The sequence below is a fragment of the Epinephelus fuscoguttatus genome, linkage group LG6 (genome assembly GCF_011397635.1).
Source record: "Epinephelus fuscoguttatus linkage group LG6, E.fuscoguttatus.final_Chr_v1".
NCBI lineage: Eukaryota > Metazoa > Chordata > Actinopteri > Perciformes > Serranidae > Epinephelus > Epinephelus fuscoguttatus.
In genome coordinates, this window is record NC_064757.1 from 26,208,049 (window position 1) to 26,227,316 (window position 19,268).

General features: G+C 41.0%; 2 protein-coding genes across 2 annotated transcripts; one reads left to right on the forward strand and one right to left on the reverse strand.

Annotated features, from left to right (window-relative positions):
* Positions 1 to 2,896: 2,896 nt before the first annotated feature.
* Positions 2,897 to 12,160, reverse strand: LOC125889770 (RNA-binding protein MEX3B-like). The gene is made up of 5 exons (XM_049577899.1): positions 11,325 to 12,160; positions 9,870 to 10,108; positions 9,606 to 9,651; positions 7,527 to 8,272; positions 2,897 to 6,886 (listed from the first exon to the last, which is right to left on the reverse strand). The coding sequence occupies exons 1-5, from the start codon at positions 11,941 to 11,943 to the stop codon at positions 6,476 to 6,478; spliced, it is 2,061 nt and encodes a 686-aa protein (XP_049433856.1). The 5' UTR covers positions 11,944 to 12,160; the 3' UTR covers positions 2,897 to 6,475.
* Positions 12,161 to 13,390: 1,230 nt separating this feature from the next.
* Positions 13,391 to 19,233, forward strand: LOC125889782 (transmembrane emp24 domain-containing protein 7-like). The gene is made up of 4 exons (XM_049577922.1): positions 13,391 to 13,429; positions 13,740 to 13,943; positions 15,021 to 15,266; positions 16,463 to 19,233. Exons 2-4 carry the CDS (start codon positions 13,785 to 13,787, stop codon positions 16,697 to 16,699), a joined length of 642 nt encoding a protein of 213 aa, XP_049433879.1. The 5' UTR covers positions 13,391 to 13,429; positions 13,740 to 13,784; the 3' UTR covers positions 16,700 to 19,233.
* Positions 19,234 to 19,268: the final 35 nt, after the last annotated feature.

Below are 19,268 nucleotides of genomic sequence, written 5' to 3' on the forward strand. Positions count from 1 at the left end.
ACATACTTTAATATTTAGAACTATTTGATCCTTTTCTACGGCTCTCATGACAAGTTGTGGTGAAGTCACAGCTGAATCCAAATGTCCTCCCTCTGGACTGAGCCCTCGCACACTTCAGTTGTATGTAGTGTGACATATTCACTGTCATCATGTAAAGTCTGCGAGGGCAGAGACTGCGAATGGCTGATAGACAGCCCTCGAGACTGTTTTTCTTATTGCCGTGGAAACACTTAACTATGGCTGCTGTCATATTCATATATATGTCATATAAGGTGATGAACAGTGCCCACTCATCTGTTCCCGCAGATAACAAGATATAAATCCCATGATTAGCCTTTTTGTGACTGAACAAAAAATGTATTAATACATCTCTATATAGCAGGCTACATGTTCAAAAACAGAAATGTAAATAAGGACAGGAAATAACTCAATATTCAGCAAACTGAGGCTAAATAAATGGTGTCTGACTAAAAGGTTAATGTTTTCAGAGGAAAAAAATACGAGACAACAGTTTTCATTAAAGATCAGTCAGATACAGTCAGGGCTTCACATCTGTACAGATGTTATTTTAAGAATCCTCACATCCCACTGACCACCAGTCTCTGTGATGTTTAATACTTCAATAATTAAAACAGTCCAGTGTTAATACACAGTAGACTACATATAGTTCATGATACAGTTAAAATGGCCAAAAATGTGAATAACTGAGTTGCAGGATGATTTAAGGTGTGCCTCTAAATCTTCTGCTTGTGCTCCTTAAATTTTTCTGTTAGGAGCTACAGTGCTCCCACTAAAAAACATTAGTCTGGAGCCCTGATTCCATTTAATACAAAAGCTACATGTTAGTCAGTGTTAGTGGGTTTTTTCTGCAGTGGTTTAGAGGCATAAGGGACCTGAGATGCACCCTGTTCAACCACAGCCTACACATTTCAGTGTCATTTCAGGGGTCAGGGGATATCAGTCTATCTCAGCCATCTCATCCTGTGTGAGAGGTGAAACAACAAAACAAGTTCTTATCCGACATATATATGACCAGATACTTCTAACCTTTTAATTTGTTTTACAGTGATGACGAGGAACTGGATGATTCAGACTGTTTTAGTGACAGCAGCAATGGCTACACCTCAAACTTTGCTGTGTTGTCTAGAAAGCCACAGTTGGCATCAGACTTTGGAACTGGATATGACTTGGTTATGTCCCTGATGAATACAGTATACTCGGGCAGTGGCTTTCATCTACATGTGAAAACTTCTACACCAGTTCACAGCTCCTCCAGGATCTATTTAGCGTGAGTATCAGAGCATGAGGCACATACAGAGACAACAGAAGAGATTGCAAACACACAGGCTCAGTTATTCCTAGAGGCTCCTTCAGATGGATCTGTGATGACCCACTGGTTTTTGTGAAGAAGATGGACTCACGAGAGGTCTGTGTCTGCTCTACAATCCACACGGCATTCTCTGGAGGCACTGTGGCAATCGCTCCTCAAGCTGATGCGAGCTAGAGGATTAGAAGACACAGAGCCTGTATACACTGCCGGCCGACCAAGCAGGTGAAGCATAACACCTCCTGAGTGTAAAGAGTGTAATGTGGCCCTCTGTGTCATTGCAGACAGGGACTGCTTTCAGGAATGGCACAACTAACTTTTTGGAGCGTGATCAAACAGGGCCTTATCTGAAAGAACTGAAATACTTTTTTGAATGAATAGTTTTTGGTGTTTTGCCCTTATTAGATAGGACAGCTTTAGTGTGAAGCTGTGTGACTGTGATTTGCTCCTATTGGTGCAGTATGATCATGGCAGTGTTTATTTTTTTGTGCCCAAGGTACACCAGAGGGCCAGCAACAATCTCAAGGCACACCTGTATTTATATCTGTGCACAATAACTTCCATAATGTGGTGCTTTGTTGTAACTTGCTCCATACAATAAAGCGATCCACTGTCCCACTCACGACTTTCTCCTTTTAAATGTTATCTTCCCTCATACTGGCTGCCAATCAGGGCCTTTGATGTGTCACACTCTTATAATTCCCACATGTAGACGGTGATAAATAGGCTCTCTGTGAGCGTTTTTTAAATCAAATTAAATTAAATTACATTGCTTAGCTAGAGCTTACCTCTTTATTAGGGAAATGGGTGCGCACATCATCATGGTACTCGTTCACGGACTAGGTTGTCACGTCACACTCCCTTATACATGGAATGATCTACAAAAGACCTTAAACTTGGACACTCTGCCGCCCTTATGGCAGTTTAAGTGCCTTATTTCTGATGTTTTAATTGAGTGTAAATGTTTTGAACTATACATCTACACCTTAGCATGTTTATCACCCTGTATTTCTAGTTTTAGCAATCATTTATTGCTGTTGTTTTTTATGATTTCATTTTTGTTTTAATTGATATGCATAATTGTTCTTTGTTTGCTTATTGTTTTAATGTCTTTGCTCATGCTCGGCATCATTGAAAATGAGGGTCTCCCTCAGTTGATTTCCCGAGTCTTAAATAAAGGTTTGAATGAATGAATTATTGCTTGTTTTGTTTATTTTTATTAGTATTTTTTTCTTTTCTTTCCTCCTCTTCCCTCACCCTTTCACCTGTCAACCTGTATAGATGTACAGACACACACGACAGCCAACATAACCTCGTCCTCTTATCCCCTGACGACACTTAACTGTGTTCACTTTTGTATTCACTGTCTTAGTGTTTTGTATTGTCTTGCAATAAATAATTCTAATAAAAAAGAACATTTACCCATCTACTAGAGAAGCAGTGACACGTAGGAACCACAACAGGCTGAGTGCTGCACCTTTTCAACACTGTTCTGTATTACAAACTTGAATACCATTTCACATAACGTATAAATCACACCAGTCAGACACACTCTAAAATGAAACCGTCTTTATTAAGTAACTTTAATATCAGAAAAATAAAACTCTTAAATTCTCTTTACAGCAAATATATAATATCAGTGCTTTGGCCGCAATAACTTAAAAGGCCGTTATAAAATATAGTCTGCTTTTAAACTCCTGACTCAATTTGAAGAATTTATATGCCATAAGACTCCCCCTACATATACATAACAAAAGTGTAGTAAAATTAGCAAATACTTTGAACTGTTGGTACATCTTAACAATATATGTATTATTTATATATAGATAATCTAAGATACATTGTACAGTATACCGTTCTTAATTTGGTGGCGTACAGACATGACAGGCAGCTTGAATCCTTGGCCTTTGTACAGTTGCAGTGTGACGTTTTACATTGGCGGTACATTATGAAGACATGCTCGTGATGCACATTCCATTTTCCACTAGGTTAAAACGGCAGCTATCAATACTATTATCATCAATACTGTAAACTAATAACTAGACTACAAGCAGATAGCATTGACACCCTCCTCCTCCTGCATCATCTCTGGGTTTCCAACTCTTCATTCACTTGATCACTCAGAAAAAAAAAAGTTAAAAAAAAAAATTAAAAATCTTATTGTAAACATTTTAATATAGATATATTTATGTATATATATGAAATGTAACAAAATAAAAATAAGTTCTGTATATTTATCAGTCATTAACAGTAATATCGTATAATACATACACAAAAATGTCAATAGATTCATGTCAATAAACCGAGGGCCGACACTGTATTGCATTCCCTCAGAGAGAGTAAGAGAGCAAAGAGAGATCAACTCCTCGTAGAGCTGAGAGAAGTCAAATAAAAAGGACGGAGAGAAGACCCGAGGGGACAGAAGCAGATGGGGTTTTTTTTTGCACTTTTGGGACTCATTCTGTTCAATTTCCTCGAGGAAACTCAAATCATCCCCGACAGATGATATTTAAAAACAGAGCCAAGCAATAGAATAACTCCCAAATACTATTAACAGCTGGAATGCGAGACGGACTGCAGTCCAATGTCCACAAAGTAAAGCAACAGCATTGACCTTATGTAGCGTCAGCACGGTTTACGGTGAAATCATTCCAGCTGCTTCCCCTTCGCAGTGTCCGTCAACTCATTCAATCCTGTCAAAGTCTAGAGACACAGGTGTTTAAAGCTAAGATCTGAGATGAATCTGTACCTTTTCTTTACTGGTCGGACGAAGGAAGGTGGGGGTCAGCCTGTGTTTGGATCCAAACTTGTCAATAAAGTGATAAGATATGGGGAAGGACAGTAAACAAATGAGCTGATGAGACATGACAAGCAAAGCGTGTGCCTTCAAAATCTCATCAGTGCATTAAAGCAGGTAATGAACCCCGACTCAAACACAGTAGGAAAAACAGAAGGAAGATGTCTGTCTACAACTTTACCCCCAAGATGTCTGGTGCTCTGTGATTAAAACCAAAGTAGTTTTATTGATCTAGTGCTTCCTCGAGTTAAGATACTGAGATGATTGTTGCATAGGCCAGGTAGACACGGTCTCAATTTTGCATCCCAATAGAATTATGCTCACCAGCAAGGACACAAAATGGCTGTGAGAAGCGGCCACTGGGTGGAGCAGTTCCAATGAAAGGAAATGGTACTATTGAGATGGCTGAGGATTTTTTTTTCCAGATTGCAGCTCTCTTCGTAGCAGAGTTTCAAAGAACATCAGCTTTTTTGGCTCCCAGGTGAGGTTCCACTAACCTAGCCATACTCCTACCATCTTCATAAGTGACAGCAATACGGGGGTGGAGGAATGTTTCCATAGGGACAAGCTGTGCACACCTTTCTGGCTGAAAATCAGCACACGGTTTCCCCATACTAGGATGTTCTCAAGAAATAAACCAAAAGGCAAAAAACAATGAGAAGGAAAATAAAGATGGAAACAGAAATAAACTAAATGGGAGTGTCTGGTGCAAAAAAGATAAAAGAAATAGGTGGGAAATACTTGAAAAAAGGCTCAACAGAAATAGGAAGCAAAAGAAAGCACCCCTGTGATATAATACCTTTGTTCCACCGAGATGCCTTTAAGAGATTGAACTTTAACGAATACATTAAGACCTCGGTCTGTCAGCTTGTGATCTATTGAGCCAAGATCTGGATTTGTAGATAGTGTTGTCAGTTAATTACAGGCTTTCCAGAAAAAGGCCACGTTTGTTTTAAGACAGAGCAACACTGTACGTCCACTGAACCAGTTGTTTCTCTTTGTTTACAGAACGGAATCAGGCACGAGTTTACCGTAAACAGTTTCTTTAAAAGTAGAAATGGGAAGCAACGTGGCAATACAGAATGCCTGTAACGTCCTGGTACTCTAGAAAAAAAGGATTTATCCGCAGACTCTGGTCTGGGAAAGAGAAACCTGAGGCAACAAGAGGTTGCCATAGGCCTTTTCCAAAGATGGCATTTTGACACGTCACAGTAGGAACAACACGGGTGTTTAAAAAATAAAAAAAAAATACAATAAATGATGGCTGAATTCCATTTAGCTGCTCTGAATGCTTGCTCACTGTCACTTTCACTGCAGCCCTTGGATTTAACAGTGCCATCGCTCATGTTATTAGTTCCGCCTGTGCTTTTCCTACTATGAAAAGTCAAAATGTCTGCTATGAGAAAGGCTCACTGGAGTGTGACATTTTTTGTAGTTGCAGGTCTGACCCACTTGGTTTAAAAACCCTCCATGGGTGTGTTTGCATGTGTATCAATATGCTCTTAAAAATTCAGTAATTCCGATTTATGACCTGGAGCGTGTAAACATCATATCCTGCTTAAAGTTGCACTTCCCTAGCCTGATAATATTTACGCAAATTATCTGGGATAGAGTGGCTCTTGCCAGGATAATGCAGCATGTGTATGTTGTTTCCAGTTCACCGCGGTAGGCATTTAAAATCTGTGGTAACCAGGAAAATACTATTAGTTTATACATATTCATATGTGGGACTCACTATATGTAAACATGCTCACTTCTTTTCTTTCCTTAAAGTTTGCCGTGAGCACAACAAATGAGGCAATGGGGCCATATTTCAGCACATAAAAACAACTGTAGCAGCAAAATAAAATTTAAAAAATGGACAAAAATTTTGAGATGTAGACAAAAAAATCTTTGACCCGAAAGCCAACATTATGTATCTAATATAATTCAAAGTACATATAAACAATTTGATAAAATACAGGTAGGCAGAAACTGATAACCAGATGCTTCAGGGAGAAGAAAATGTAAATCAAAAATCACGATGAGCAAAAAATATATATATATCCCGCCCCACCCAATGCTACACAGAGGGTTTCCAACCCTCCCATTGATCAAATCAATCAATCATGGAAGAAGACTTCACAATAGCAGGCACATGAACGGGCTGAACACCCTAACCCATGCCCTAAATACAGATCATTCTTAAGTCACCTATTCTTTCTCACCTTTGTCAACCAAACACCAGCTTGGACAAAACAGGGGTGAGGACACACCTAGACACTGATTTGGGGCCAGTTTTGTAATTTCCCCACGCATTATGAATTTGAAGTGTTGGGGAGGCTGATCCCTCATCAGGAAATGGATCGAAATCACATGTTGCGGAGCTGAATGGCCTGTGTGACTGGGGACAGGCACACAGGGCAAACAGCGTCTGGACCCTGGCATATGTGTGTGGCACAATCTAGACAGAAGAGGTTATGGCCGCAGGGAACCAAGGCAGCGATCACCTGGTTATCCATACAGTGGATGCATATCTCCTGCCCTCTCCCTGCTGATCCGAGCCCCGGCCGATAGGAGAGGGAGGATTCAGGGGGGGAGGAAGAGGAGGCGGTGCTTTCACTGGAAGAGGAGAAGGCGGAGCTGTAAGAGGGGAACCTGTGGGCGTCGAGGGTCCCAGCCGAGCCGAAAGGCCCTCGATGAACTCGCTGGGCCTGAGGGTGCTCCAAGGCGTCTGTCCCCGAGAAGGTTGGAGAGAGCCGAGGCGTCCCAGGCTGACTGGTCTGGAGAAATCAATATCAACAGTTACTAGATGACATGAACATAAAGCATGCTTCTTAAATTTCTTTATCAACATAATGGATCATTGATGCATTTTCTGAGCTGTCAGAGTCACTGCACTGCACAGATTTTGTCCTTTTTCTTTCCAAACAAAAACTTCTAGGGCTGAAAAATGTTTTGACATCAATCAGCCTATGCCGTAGCGTGCGATTCAGTAGGCGTTGTCATCGTACAGTCTGCATACATCAAACCAGATGCCCGTGTTAAAATGGCCAACTTTACAGCAGAAGTAAACATGTTTACAACCCACTACAAAAGCAGTTTTGGTCACTATAACGAATTTCACTCTTCATGACAACTGTACCAAGGGGTGAATTTTTATATAACTCACCCTTTTAAATGGTATTAAGGCTTTAAGATATGAATAATGAAGGGTGTGGCCACTTTGAGCGACAGGTGGGTGGCATGAGACAAGCAATTGGTATATCCCTAAGTGCAGTAGTAATCACAGTTTTGACAGTATCATAACACAAACACCCCATATTGTCTACAATGAAATATATACAAGGCAGACTGCGGGACTGTTATTTATTGTCTCCACAGCAAGTCATAAACTGTGTGCTCCTGTTGAATTTCAGATACCTGAGACTGACGTGCATCGAAGGCCTGGGGGGGTTGGTGGTCCACAAAGGGGCTCCAGATTTGTGGCTGCGCAGCAGGGTGCGAGGCTTGGGCAGTTGAGATGGTTAATGGGTCAAACCCCGAGGAGGAGGACGATCCGCCTCCCAGGCTGACCAGCTCGTCGGACCCCATAGGAAGAAGGCTCTCACCAAACCAGAAACTTGTATTGCCGCCATTACTGTTGTTGTTGTTGTTAGCGTTGGCATTAAACTGACAGGTTGGGCTGAAATCCGCCATCCGGTTACAATTACTGCTGCTGTACATAGAATCAGCTGAGCTGGAGCCGCTGCCCAGAGAGCTGGAGCTGTCGTTGCGGTAGGTGGAAGACATCCTGACACCACTGTTAATATTGCTATTGATTCGCTGAGTACCATTGATGCTCACTGGCAGCAAGCCACCACCACCACCACCACCACTTGGTGATGATGCACCAGCATGAAGCCACCCAGCCTCCCCCAACCCAACTGGTGGTGCAGAATGCTCAAAGCTGACGTCTGTCCCGTTGAATTGAAAGTCATTGTTGTCTACACCAGGGGCCTCAATGCCTCCACAGGTTCCTGTGCGGAGGGCAATGTGCGCCTCTATCTCATCCCTTGCCCGGTCCACGTTCTCCGGCATCCCGGTGACCTCAAACACCGGCTCTTTGTCACGGCTCGGCGTCACAATGTAGGTGTGGGTTTGTTGCTGAATACGTTTGATGGTTGCCCCTGAAAGACATGACCAGACCAAGACCCTTGTACTTCAACAGTTGCACACTGAGTTTCAATAACTGCTCTGGTCACATGGCTACATGCCTGTCAAGCGTGAACCATTAAATTTAATTTGACATGTGATATGTGTGACCATTCCTAAGAAATATACATCTGAGCATAAACAAATGGCACATTGAAGAAGAAAAAAATAATCAAGTGTGTGATTGTATTAATAGTGCTGAATACATCAGCTGGAGAACAGATGTGTGCATTTCATTGTTGTTTCATAACTACAGCATGACTCGAGTGTCAAGTTGGCAAACTAGTCCAAGCAGTAAGATTAAAGACTGTCACAGTAACAGCATTAAATAGTTTCAGTCAATACACTTGTTTTTTTCCCCCTAACAACAACGTCTGACACTGAAATTAGAAGAAACACAGCTGTCCAATAATTACAGGGCACAACTGCAGGCTGTTCTGGTGACTCAGCTCACAGAGGTGCATACCACCTAACCACAACACCGTGAGTTTCAGTCTTGCGTAGCAGCTTCTCAAACACCAACCATATATATGGATAAGACTAAATAAGCAGAGAGTACATGAACAAACTTAATCGCCGCAATGAATGGGCAAGTAACACACACTTTTTATCTCAATGCTTGTACACACCAATTGTTAAATATCAAAATTCCTCACTGCCTCTCCTCACCATTTCCAAATCTGTTGTCATTCTAACTGGTGACCTCACCCTCTCCAGCCTAATGGCACATGTTTGAGAACCGCCGCACTTCAATTTACGAATCAACCCCAGGACTTTCTGACACCGAGGTGCTAATGTCAACAGGGCAAGGGGTTAAAGACTCAGCGAGAGCAAAATGTAATCTTCTGGAGTAAAGCTGAGCATATTAGAACTCTTCCAGAAACTGCAAGCAACTTATAACACACTATTAGATAATGTATAATTTCCTGTAAATGCTTGGAAAGATGCTGTGTACAGTATTATCTATTACAACAATGTGGTTCATTTATTAGTCAAGAACCAAGTAGATGATTACTTTCATTTAGACAAAGTCACATTCTGGGAGTTAAATTTTCATATTCCCAAAACCTAAGTTTCATAGTGTGAAAATAATGAACTAAAACTGTATTGCCTAACTGTAAATACTCATGCTGTTAAAACAAATTTAAAAACGTCCAAAATTCTGCACACTTGTTTTTACCTGTGTTTGCTAATATTCACACTAAAAAGTAACTATTGAAACAAATACAATAGCCTAAATCTTATGAACTCTTTTTACAACAGTCCTGCAACTGGAGCAAAAACTACTCGATGAATAACAAGACTCACCTTTGGGACCCACGACCAGCCCAACAACACGATATGGTACCCGCACCTGAAGGGTTGAAATGACAAAGGGTAAGTATACGCACTTTAAATGGCCGACACAGCCAAAAACATAAAACACTGAAAGCCCCTTATATATAAACAACAGTGCATGGTAACATACACAACGCTGTATTATAATGACTTCACATAATGTGATTCACTGCATAGGAATGTCTGTTTTCGTAACACTGACCGACCCTATGACTCACAACCCCATTTGCTGACCTGAATGGTCGTCTGTCCAGGTAGAGAGGGGGTCCCTGGACCGGTTACAGCAGTCAGAGGGCCCGTCTTGTTCCGTGAGGCTCTGATGAGGGAGAAGTGCTCGGCTGCAGACAAGATCTCCCTCTTAGCCATGGCCACATCTTCTTTGCGCCCCGTCACAACAAAGACAGGCTGCTCTCCCCTCACCGGTGTCTTAATGTAGGTGTTGGTCTTGGCTCGCAGCGCTTTAATCTTACAGCCTGTCAGAGGCAAGTTAAAGAGAGGCAAAGAGAGGCAGAGGAATGTTGGATCACTTCCGATTCACTTTTAAAACGTACCACACTACATTACATACACATCACATTAAACTTTAATGATGGACATATAAAAGATTATGGCATCGCAATTTCAGTTTCCAGTCACTAATGCCATTTAAGAGTAGCATGTCTTATAAATTAAATATTCCTTTCAGCTGTGGTTGAGAGTCCAGCATCATTACCAGAGCCATTTCCTGTTGTTGTCAACACTGCAGTCTGTGTGCACCCTCCCCCAACTGGTCTCAAAGACGACATAATAACATTCTCCCAACCCTGCCATTGAGCTGTGTAAAGTTTATGTAAAAGACCAGATAAAGGCGTTGGATATGTAAGAAAAGCCGGTCGTGTTTAGCTGAACCCAGAAGTCTTGGTTATGTCACGGAGCTAACTATAACCTACAGCTGATGTGGCAGAGCAATGGTGACCAGCAGCCAGCACACTGCTTTTCATGTTCTCCTCCGAGACAAAGCCAAGCCCGGTTTAGCACGACGAGGCACGGCTGAGGACACACTGTCTGTCCGCAAAGCACAGACAAAACATCCATAACCCAGACGTGCTGACAAAGCAAGAAAACACAGGGGGGGTCTGCTGGTTCATATAACTTGTGATGCAAAGTTTTGTTGAGGGTGTTGGGCGAGTGGCGGTGTTGACCCAGTTAGGATTGCTAAGCTAGCTGGTTTCATGCTAACTGTTGTTGCTTATGAAGCTGAATGGCAGTTATGTTTAATTGTTGGTCATTTTTTTAATATCTAAACTATAAAACACGAGTGAGCTGTCCCATATAAAAAATATAGCTTCTAAAAAATGTTAGTTTATTATGTAAAATGGCGCGTAACCGTTAATGTTGGTGCTGCTGACAACAATAAGTTACTAGCTAACGTTAGCTTGTTGACTAACGGCAGTTCCCACTTGCGACAAATAATCTATAATTTAGCTTAACGTTTCATCATAATTCTGCGTTGTATTTATATTTTAATATTTGCTGTTATCGTGCATTATTTTCACTGTCCTTTTAAGATGTGTGTAATATTATTTTGCCTACGTAACTGTTTTTATAAACTGTCTTCCCACCAAGTTTCGTCCCAACTCCCATTAGCAGCTAAACATTAGCTAATGGATCCAAGAAAAAAAAAACACCCGAAAGACAACACCGACTCACCCTGTCTGCCCACGATCTCCGCGACATGCTCGGAGCTCGGCACCGCCACACACTCGGTTGTGTTGACGCTCTTTCGCCGAGCCAACAGCGCCGACTCGGCCTCGTAGCCCGACTCCCCGTACACGCCGGGCGGCAGCATCGCCATGCTGCCAGCCGGTGGTAGGGCGCTGCCGCCGACTCCAGTATCGTCCCGGTCGTCTCCATTGTACAGCAATACCGTCTCGACGTGCGGCGGCTCCATCCCGGACGGCATCACGGAGCCACCCGGCCCCGGTGGGAGGTGTTGGTGGCGGTGGGCCTGCACCAACAGCGAGGAGTCGGCTACAACTTCTGGCTCCTCGTCCTCGGGCGCAGCCGTTTTGTTCACCTCATCTCCCGAGGGCGGCCGATGCAGAGGCAGCGGCTTCAAGTCTAGGACCGTACCGAGGAGGCTGAAATGGGACACCGGGGGGAGCTGGTGGTGGCGGTGAAAGGAGATGCTCTCGTCTATTTGTTCGGGAGTCTGGCTCTGGGTGCCGTGGTGCTCCTCAAGGCCCATACCGGCGAAAGCGTGCACTAGCGGCGGTGGGACCTCGGACTCTCCCTCGTCGGCCTCCAGCAAAGACGTGCTGCTCGGCATGATGCAAAACTTTTCTAATATTGACGTTAAACGGAAATCGATACGAGTAGTGAATCGATTTTGTTTGGCTTAAAAATAAAAATAAAAAGCGACCAGCGCCTGTTGGTTGAAATGTGTGGCTTTTGTTTTGTCTTTCCAGTTTTCCATGCAGCCCTCCCTCCCTACACTGTAATCCCGCACTGCTGGTTATCGCGAGACTTCATTTAGACGTGTATTCACAACTGTCAAGAGGACGCACTGGGCGCGCATCTTGCAGGGGTGTTACATGTGTGGTGTTGAGTCATAAGAATAATTCATGGTAATTTATGTATATACCTATGGGTCCCCTGCTGCTATGATGGGCTACAAGCCCAGACACATTTGGAAAATTATTCTGTATTCTGTAAAGTTTTATTATAAGATAAAGCTCTGATTGAGGACAAGGAATATATATATATATATATATATATGTCTTCACAGGGCAACCTTGCATACAACAGTGAGCTTCCAGCAAGAGGTGGTCTGCTTGGCTGAAGAGATAGAGGCTGGAATATGCAAGATTGCCTTCTAGACTCCATAGAGGAGATGAGAGAAAAAAATACTACTGTCTTGGACAACACATCCCAACCCAGAGACATCCACCACACAAGGCAGGTCATTATCTCTGCTTCTGTGAGGCACTGTTGGCCACAATAACCCCAGAGTGTACTGACTTTAAGTCAGTCTCATCAAAATAGTTTATGAAAGGTATGTTGCTGTATGACGTTTTCTGTGGCAATTATCATCAGTATCTTGCACATACTGTAGATTTCATGAGAATATAAAGCACATACATACACTATCAGTTCATAGGAGCACATTTCTTTAGATGTCATGTTTTCTATTTTAAAAAGAAAACCTTACATAAGCTTGAGCAATGCAAAAAAACAACATGCAGTTGTGTGTAATAATGAGAATCAAGTAATCCAGCCTGTCTATTTATTGGGTATATCTTGCTTTTATTTCTACTGTTTACAATCATCACTCAAGCTAAACTAAACTAAAAACTTCTAAACTTCCGACGTTCATCAGCCTGTCAGTTTATTATATTTAGCTTTTTTACCGTTTAATTATTACATTGCCTTGTGTTTTTTTTTACTGTTTACTTATTATATTGCTCTGTGATTTTTACCGGTGTTGGCCTAATTATAATATTTGTGCTACATTTCAAAATATCAGCATTTTAAGTTAAGCTGTGGTATCTTGTAAACTGCTCAACACAACAAATTTTTCAAATGCAGTATTATATCTAACTACAGCCTTTTAATCGCAGCCACGTTGGAGTAAAATGAAAAAGAGGAAGGTGCTTCCCAATTATGTGGACGTGGCCCACGTGATTTCGCAAGCACTCTTCTTAATTGGCCAATGAGAGAGCGCGGGGGGCGGGCTCTTACCAATGACAGCCAATGCCGTGTTACGTTTGTAATACGTTACTTAGCATTAGTCGCATCCGGGTGAGCACTTTAAGGTGAGTAGCTAATGCTGACTGGGACAAAATAATGAATTAAGAAACGTTAATTGTTATATTTACTTTAACTTCAATGACCGCGAATGCGCCCTTAATACACAAATACACTAGCCACAAGAAAATGTTACAAATCCCCAGTGGCTTTCCGTCTCTAATATATAAAGGCAGGCAGCTAGCTAGTTAGCATTAGCTTTAAGCTAACAAGTTGTCGATGATATCAATGTCCGGGTTTGCTTTGTCACCATTTTTGTCTTTTCGCCTTCCTATGTGTCGATTGTAGATTGATTTCTGATTATGTTTTTTTCGACAGGTCCGCTCAGGAGTTCATTTTGAAGCTTGGATCTCGGTCTTCAGGATGTACGGATCCTTTCGGTTACTGTTGCAGGTGCTGTCGGCCCAGCTGCTCTGTGTGTGGGTGCTGGGCTCCGAGCTAACTTTTGAGCTGCCAGACAACGCCAAGCAGTGTTTCTACGAGGACATCATCATTGGCACCAAATGTACACTGGAGTTTCAGGTGCGTGGGTCTTCTTTCTGCCCAAAGCTCGGCTTGTTTTATTAATGCCCCCAATGGGAAGCTGTCATTCTCAAAGTGTTGAAGAACAGAGTCCAACCTGCTCTCTTAAAGGCATCATCAGGCTTTAGTGATCAACAACCCAGGGCTAGGAGCAGGTTAAATCATCAGTTACATGACTGATTAATACATGACCAACTTTCCAATATAAAAGCAACACTTTTTAAAATGTATTTTACAAACAGAGGAGTTTTTGTCTGTTTTCCCCATTGTATTCACGTGTATGGATGCTCAATGCATGAAGTGTTGTTTACTCAAAAAGGTCGTTTTTTTCCTGCATAGGCAAAATATCTATTCATATTATGAAGCATAATCTAAGTCAACATTTCTTTCACTTTTTGGTATGTTTTTACATATTTTAGTACCATATAAATCTTAGGATTTATATATTATTTATTATATATTTATACAAGTCTAAGTTTTTATTTATTTCTTGAACTGTTCAAGATAACCTGCAGTATTTATACCAGTGTTTTTACAGCACAGTTGTACAGTTTTCTCAGATTTTTTTGTTTGCTGTAACAAGCTGAAGTTTGCAAACAATAATTTCAAGGCAAATATTAAAACCAACTCAGTAACACAGATCAATGTACAATCTACGTTAGCCTTAGGGAGAGCAGTATTTGCCCTTAAGCTTTCATTAGATTCCTCTTTTTTGAATATAGATGGTTGCCTCTTCCCTCAGGATGAACAGTTTCATTATTTCATTAACAAATTCATTATTAATTTTATTGTTTGTAGTTGTTTCATAAATTGTATTCTGTCTTTATGCCAGTCTTTCATGTCTAAGTATGACTTAAATCTTTCACAACTTGAGATAATATATAATAGTGAACATTTATTTTTAATCATAGTATTGTTGCGCTCTAGTGAAATATTACATTTGACTGATGTGACAATCAGAAAATGATTTTTGTCCATGTTGGCCGCTTCTCTTCGTTGTCTCTGTATAATCTGAGACAAATTGAATGTTGTCAAATGTTGTTCATTTAATGGTCATCCTGTCTTATGTTTTCCCAGGTGGTGACCGGTGGTCATTATGATGTGGACTGTCGTTTGGAGGACCCAGAAGGCACGACACTCTACAAGGAGATGAAGAAGCAATATGACAGCTTTACCTTCACAGCAGCCAAGAATGGCACCTACAAGTTCTGCTTCAGTAACGAGTTCTCCACCTTCACACACAAGACAGTGTACTTTGACTTCCAGGTCGGCGATGACCCTCCACTCTTCCCTAATGAGAACAGAGTCACTGCTCTCACTCAGGTAAGCTGTGTGTGTGAGGATGCACAGACTTAATCATACATGCTTAATGCTTTGTCTGACTCTGACGTAAGCTCAAACATGTTTTATTTTATCTAAGAAACTACAGGCTCATTTCCGAGACAGTATGTGGTGCAACATGAGATGATACACTTTCCTCTCTCACTCTGCTGTGGGGTTAATTGCATCTGTTAGGGTGCTACAGCTAACACCTTTGTGGCTACTATAAGTACATGTTGCTGTGTGAATTCTGCAAATTCCCGGACAAGCTCCACCCAGTTTTACCCTAAAAGAGGTTAAACCTGCTATAATGACTCGAACACCTGTCTGGGTGTGCTTGGCACTAGTTAGTGATCTTCTGTCATTCACAGTTACATGTGGAGTCCATGTCTGCAAACAGTTTATTACATGGGTCCTCAACAGAAGAAACTGGCAGGTGCCAAATTAGTGTTTGATTATTTTATTTTTTTCCCCCAAAAAAATAAAATATGTAAAATAATGACAAGATTTAAAATATGAAAACGTACATCAACATAAGTCCAAAATATCATCAACAAAGCTAAATTGGCCTATTCATTAAAACACCCATTTATAGATTTACAGAACACAACACTGATGATAGGCTAACTGTTACTACCCCCCCACCCCCCACCCCTGTAATCCTGTGAGCTAGTTAACCTATGCTGAATAAATGTGCCTTCCAAATGTATACTTAACATTAAATCATGATGTATTAATATATGAATCTGTTGATAATTGTTATTTGAACATTTTATCCTAGTATTATAGGCACCATAAAAAGGCATCATCTGGCAAAGGGGCCCTTGGCCAGAAAAACATGAATGACCCCTTATTGTTTATGTTACCTGAAGTTTTTGCATATTTAACCACCATTAACACAATCTGTAATGTTTTATTTTGCCCACACCCAACTGAACCACTATGATATTTTTACAGGCTTTTGCAGTCACACCCAGTCGTGGTTTGATATTTTTTTCTGACAACAGGTGACACATTTCCAGGAAATAGGAGAGACAAGGAACTAGATTTTCCAGTAAACTTAATATTTCCTAAAGTTTTTCCTCTAGTTTGTGAATCAAAGGTAAAATGGTGCTCTTGTTGGTCAATTATTAATTTCCAGCCACAAAAATAAATATCTTATGTTGGTTTTGGCTTTCATGTTTTCTACCAATCTGCAGATGGAATCAGCCTGTGTTTCCATCCACGAAGCCCTGAAATCGGTCATCGACTACCAGACTCACTTCCGCCTCCGTGAGGCCCAGGGTCGCAGTCGGGCAGAGGACCTCAACACCCGTGTTGCGTTCTGGTCCATCGGAGAGGCCATTATCCTTCTGGTGGTCAGCATCAGTCAGGTGGTCCTGCTGAGGAGTTTCTTCTCTGACAAGAAGACTACTACAACACGCGTTGGATCATAACAGTCTCTGAGGCCCAGGATCTGATTCGTCACTTTCTTTAGCCGTACCTGGGCTCGTGTGCATAGAGTAGGTTGGAATATCAGTGCTGAGCTGACATTGGATCATATCAAGGTCGTACAATCTGACATGTCATCCTTATTCAGCATTGGTATTCATACAAACTTCATGCAAATGAGTCTCGAGCGAAAAGTTTGTATGTGTTCAAAATGTTTTAGAGGGGTAAAAGAGAAAACCTGTAAAAAGGCTTTCTTGTGTTGCTTGTAACTATCTGTACTGGAGGCAGTGTAAGCAGCTGGTCATGTAGTTACAGCAAACCTTAAATACTTAAAATATTTGAAATTATTTCTAAATGTATTCTTATTTTATTTGTGTCCTTTTCTACCCCATCATCTTGTACCCTGATCTCTTCCATTTTTTCAGCCCAAACTGTGCACTGAAATAACAAAGAGTGGTTGCAGTGCATTGAGTCTCTAAAACCACGCCGACAAGGCAAAGAACGTTTCCCAACCGACGGTTGTATTTGGTTTTGAAAAATCTGTTTCTTTTTTTTCTTTGCTATTAAACCTCACTGTGTTAAGTGAGAAAGAGTAGATATTGTGTTGTGCTTTTATCAGCTTTGTCATTTTAGATGAGTTATAAGAAGAGAGTGTGCTGTACAGAGAGAACGCCATCATTTAATCTAATATTAGCTAAAACAGTTCAGATTTGGGTTGAAGGATTGAATTTAGAGATGCAAGTGGTCTCCGTTGAGTGACTGCAGACCCAATTCCTTTGAAAAGTTTAAGTCAGTTTCTGCATTTTGGGTTCCATTTGCTTGATTAAACACCGAGGTAAAGTTAGTCTTCAGGTTGACCACACTTCAGTGAATTGCCTCCTAAAAATGTCAAAATAATCTGTGTGACTCAGTGTGGGAGGCAAAAAAAGAAATGACTGATATCATCCTTGTGTTTGAAAATGACACATTGTATGTGTTAGAGGAGCACTTCACCCACAAAATGACCATTTGTAAATCTATTCGTCATGCTGTGTCACCTTGAATTCATGAAGAAACTTTATTTTTCTGGCATGCCTCCATGGAAAGTGGTGAACGTATTGATTTATTGATTGATCAGGGACCATGTTTAGCAACAAAACCATATCAGAACATCAGTATACAAACCCTCACACAACTCATGCAGTGTAATTCAAGTCTCATTTACCCAGTCGTATGCTCAGTACTTCCCACAGACATGCATTTTCACTAAAAAAAACCTTAGTCCTGGAGGCTAGATGGAAGAGAACATAAATAAGTTTCCCTTTCAGTTCAGTTCAGTCTTTATAGTAAGGTTTTAGCAAAAACACATGAGTTAGGCAAGTACTGTGCATATGACTGGATAAATGAGACTTGGATTACACTGTGCAAGTTGTGTAAGAGTTTGTAAAACTGATGTTTTCACATAGTTTTGTTGTTACACATGGTCCCCACTCAATCAATAGGTCAAAATGTTTGCTGCTTTTGGGCTTTTGGTGGAGCCAAGTGAGAAGGTAACACGGCATGACTACTAGATTGTGAAAAGGTCATTTTATAGTTGAAGCATTCCTTTAAGTGGCCATGCCAGATTTTTTAAATTCAAAAACTTTGTCTTTCACTGGCTCCCTTGCAATGTTTTGTCTAGTACTGCCTTCACTGTTAAAAATGTAACATGTTATTTTTTGTGGGCTGCTATGATCCTCTTGGTTTTATACAGCACTGTTGTAAAATTTATGTTGTTTTGCAAAATATTGCTTGAATATAAGATTGAGTTGTGGTTGTAGTTTGAAATTTTATTCCCTTGCAGACTATTCAGTTAATTTTCTATATTAAGAGGAAGGAGGATTTGGACATCTTAAATCTGTTAATATGACTGGTTCTGAACATTCATGCCTGTAAGAAGCACTACATGCTGGCTTAGTTCAGTCTGGCAGAGTCACTTCAGCAAGGACTCACATGAAAGTCAGTGGGGCATTATTTCTCTCACAATTCACACAAAATCTGACAGCAAATTTTGCTCTTAGGCACAAGCATTAAGGCTTAAACATGGAATACCTGTGTGTAATGTAGTCATTTTGAAGCTCATCTGTAGAATTTTCACAGTACACAACATCAATGATGGTGGCTGAGATCAGATAGCCTCCTGAGATAGCTAGAAGACATCAATATAATGTGAGGTAATTATTACTTTTATATTCATGACAAAGACAGCCACTGGAAGAAACCAAAAACTCAACACTTTTTACAGTTCGGTCTTGTTTAACTGTCAGAACTAGACATAGAAAACTAAAAAAATTTTTTTATTTTATTCAGTTATTAGTTCTGGTCTGGCTTTGCTTCCTTTGTGATGCTTTCCCCCTTTCATCATGTGTTCAATGTCAGTTTTGGTGAGTGGTGCAGTGTTGGCATTTCACTTTTGGGTTTGTGCACTTACAGGTCATTTTTGGACACACATTTAGCTCTCAAGCATTCTGGGAACTTTTTAAGTTATTGGGATGGCTGAATAAACTTTCTGTTAAAATGTCGGGGTGTGCTTTTATTTAATCAGCATTATTAAAC

Bases quoted from the DNA above. Each gene is read 5' to 3' on its own strand.
- LOC125889770 (XM_049577899.1), bottom strand. From the start codon at position 11,943: ATGCCGAGCAGCACGTCTTTGCTGGAGGCCGACGAGGGAGAGTCCGAG. The intron at 8,273-9,605 runs GTGAGTCTTGTT...CATGTCTTTCAG, and splicing joins GCTGGTCGTGGGTCCCAAAG to GGGCAACCATCAAACGTATT. The intron at 6,887-7,526 runs GTATCTGAAATT...TGATTTCTCCAG, and splicing joins TCGATGCACGTCAGTCTCAG to ACCAGTCAGCCTGGGACGCC.
- LOC125889782 (XM_049577922.1), top strand. From the start codon at position 13,785: ATGTACGGATCCTTTCGGTTACTGTTGCAGGTGCTGTCGGCCCAGCTG. The intron at 13,944-15,020 runs GTGCGTGGGTCT...ATGTTTTCCCAG, and splicing joins AATGTACACTGGAGTTTCAG to GTGGTGACCGGTGGTCATTA. The intron at 15,267-16,462 runs GTAAGCTGTGTG...ACCAATCTGCAG, and splicing joins GAGTCACTGCTCTCACTCAG to ATGGAATCAGCCTGTGTTTC.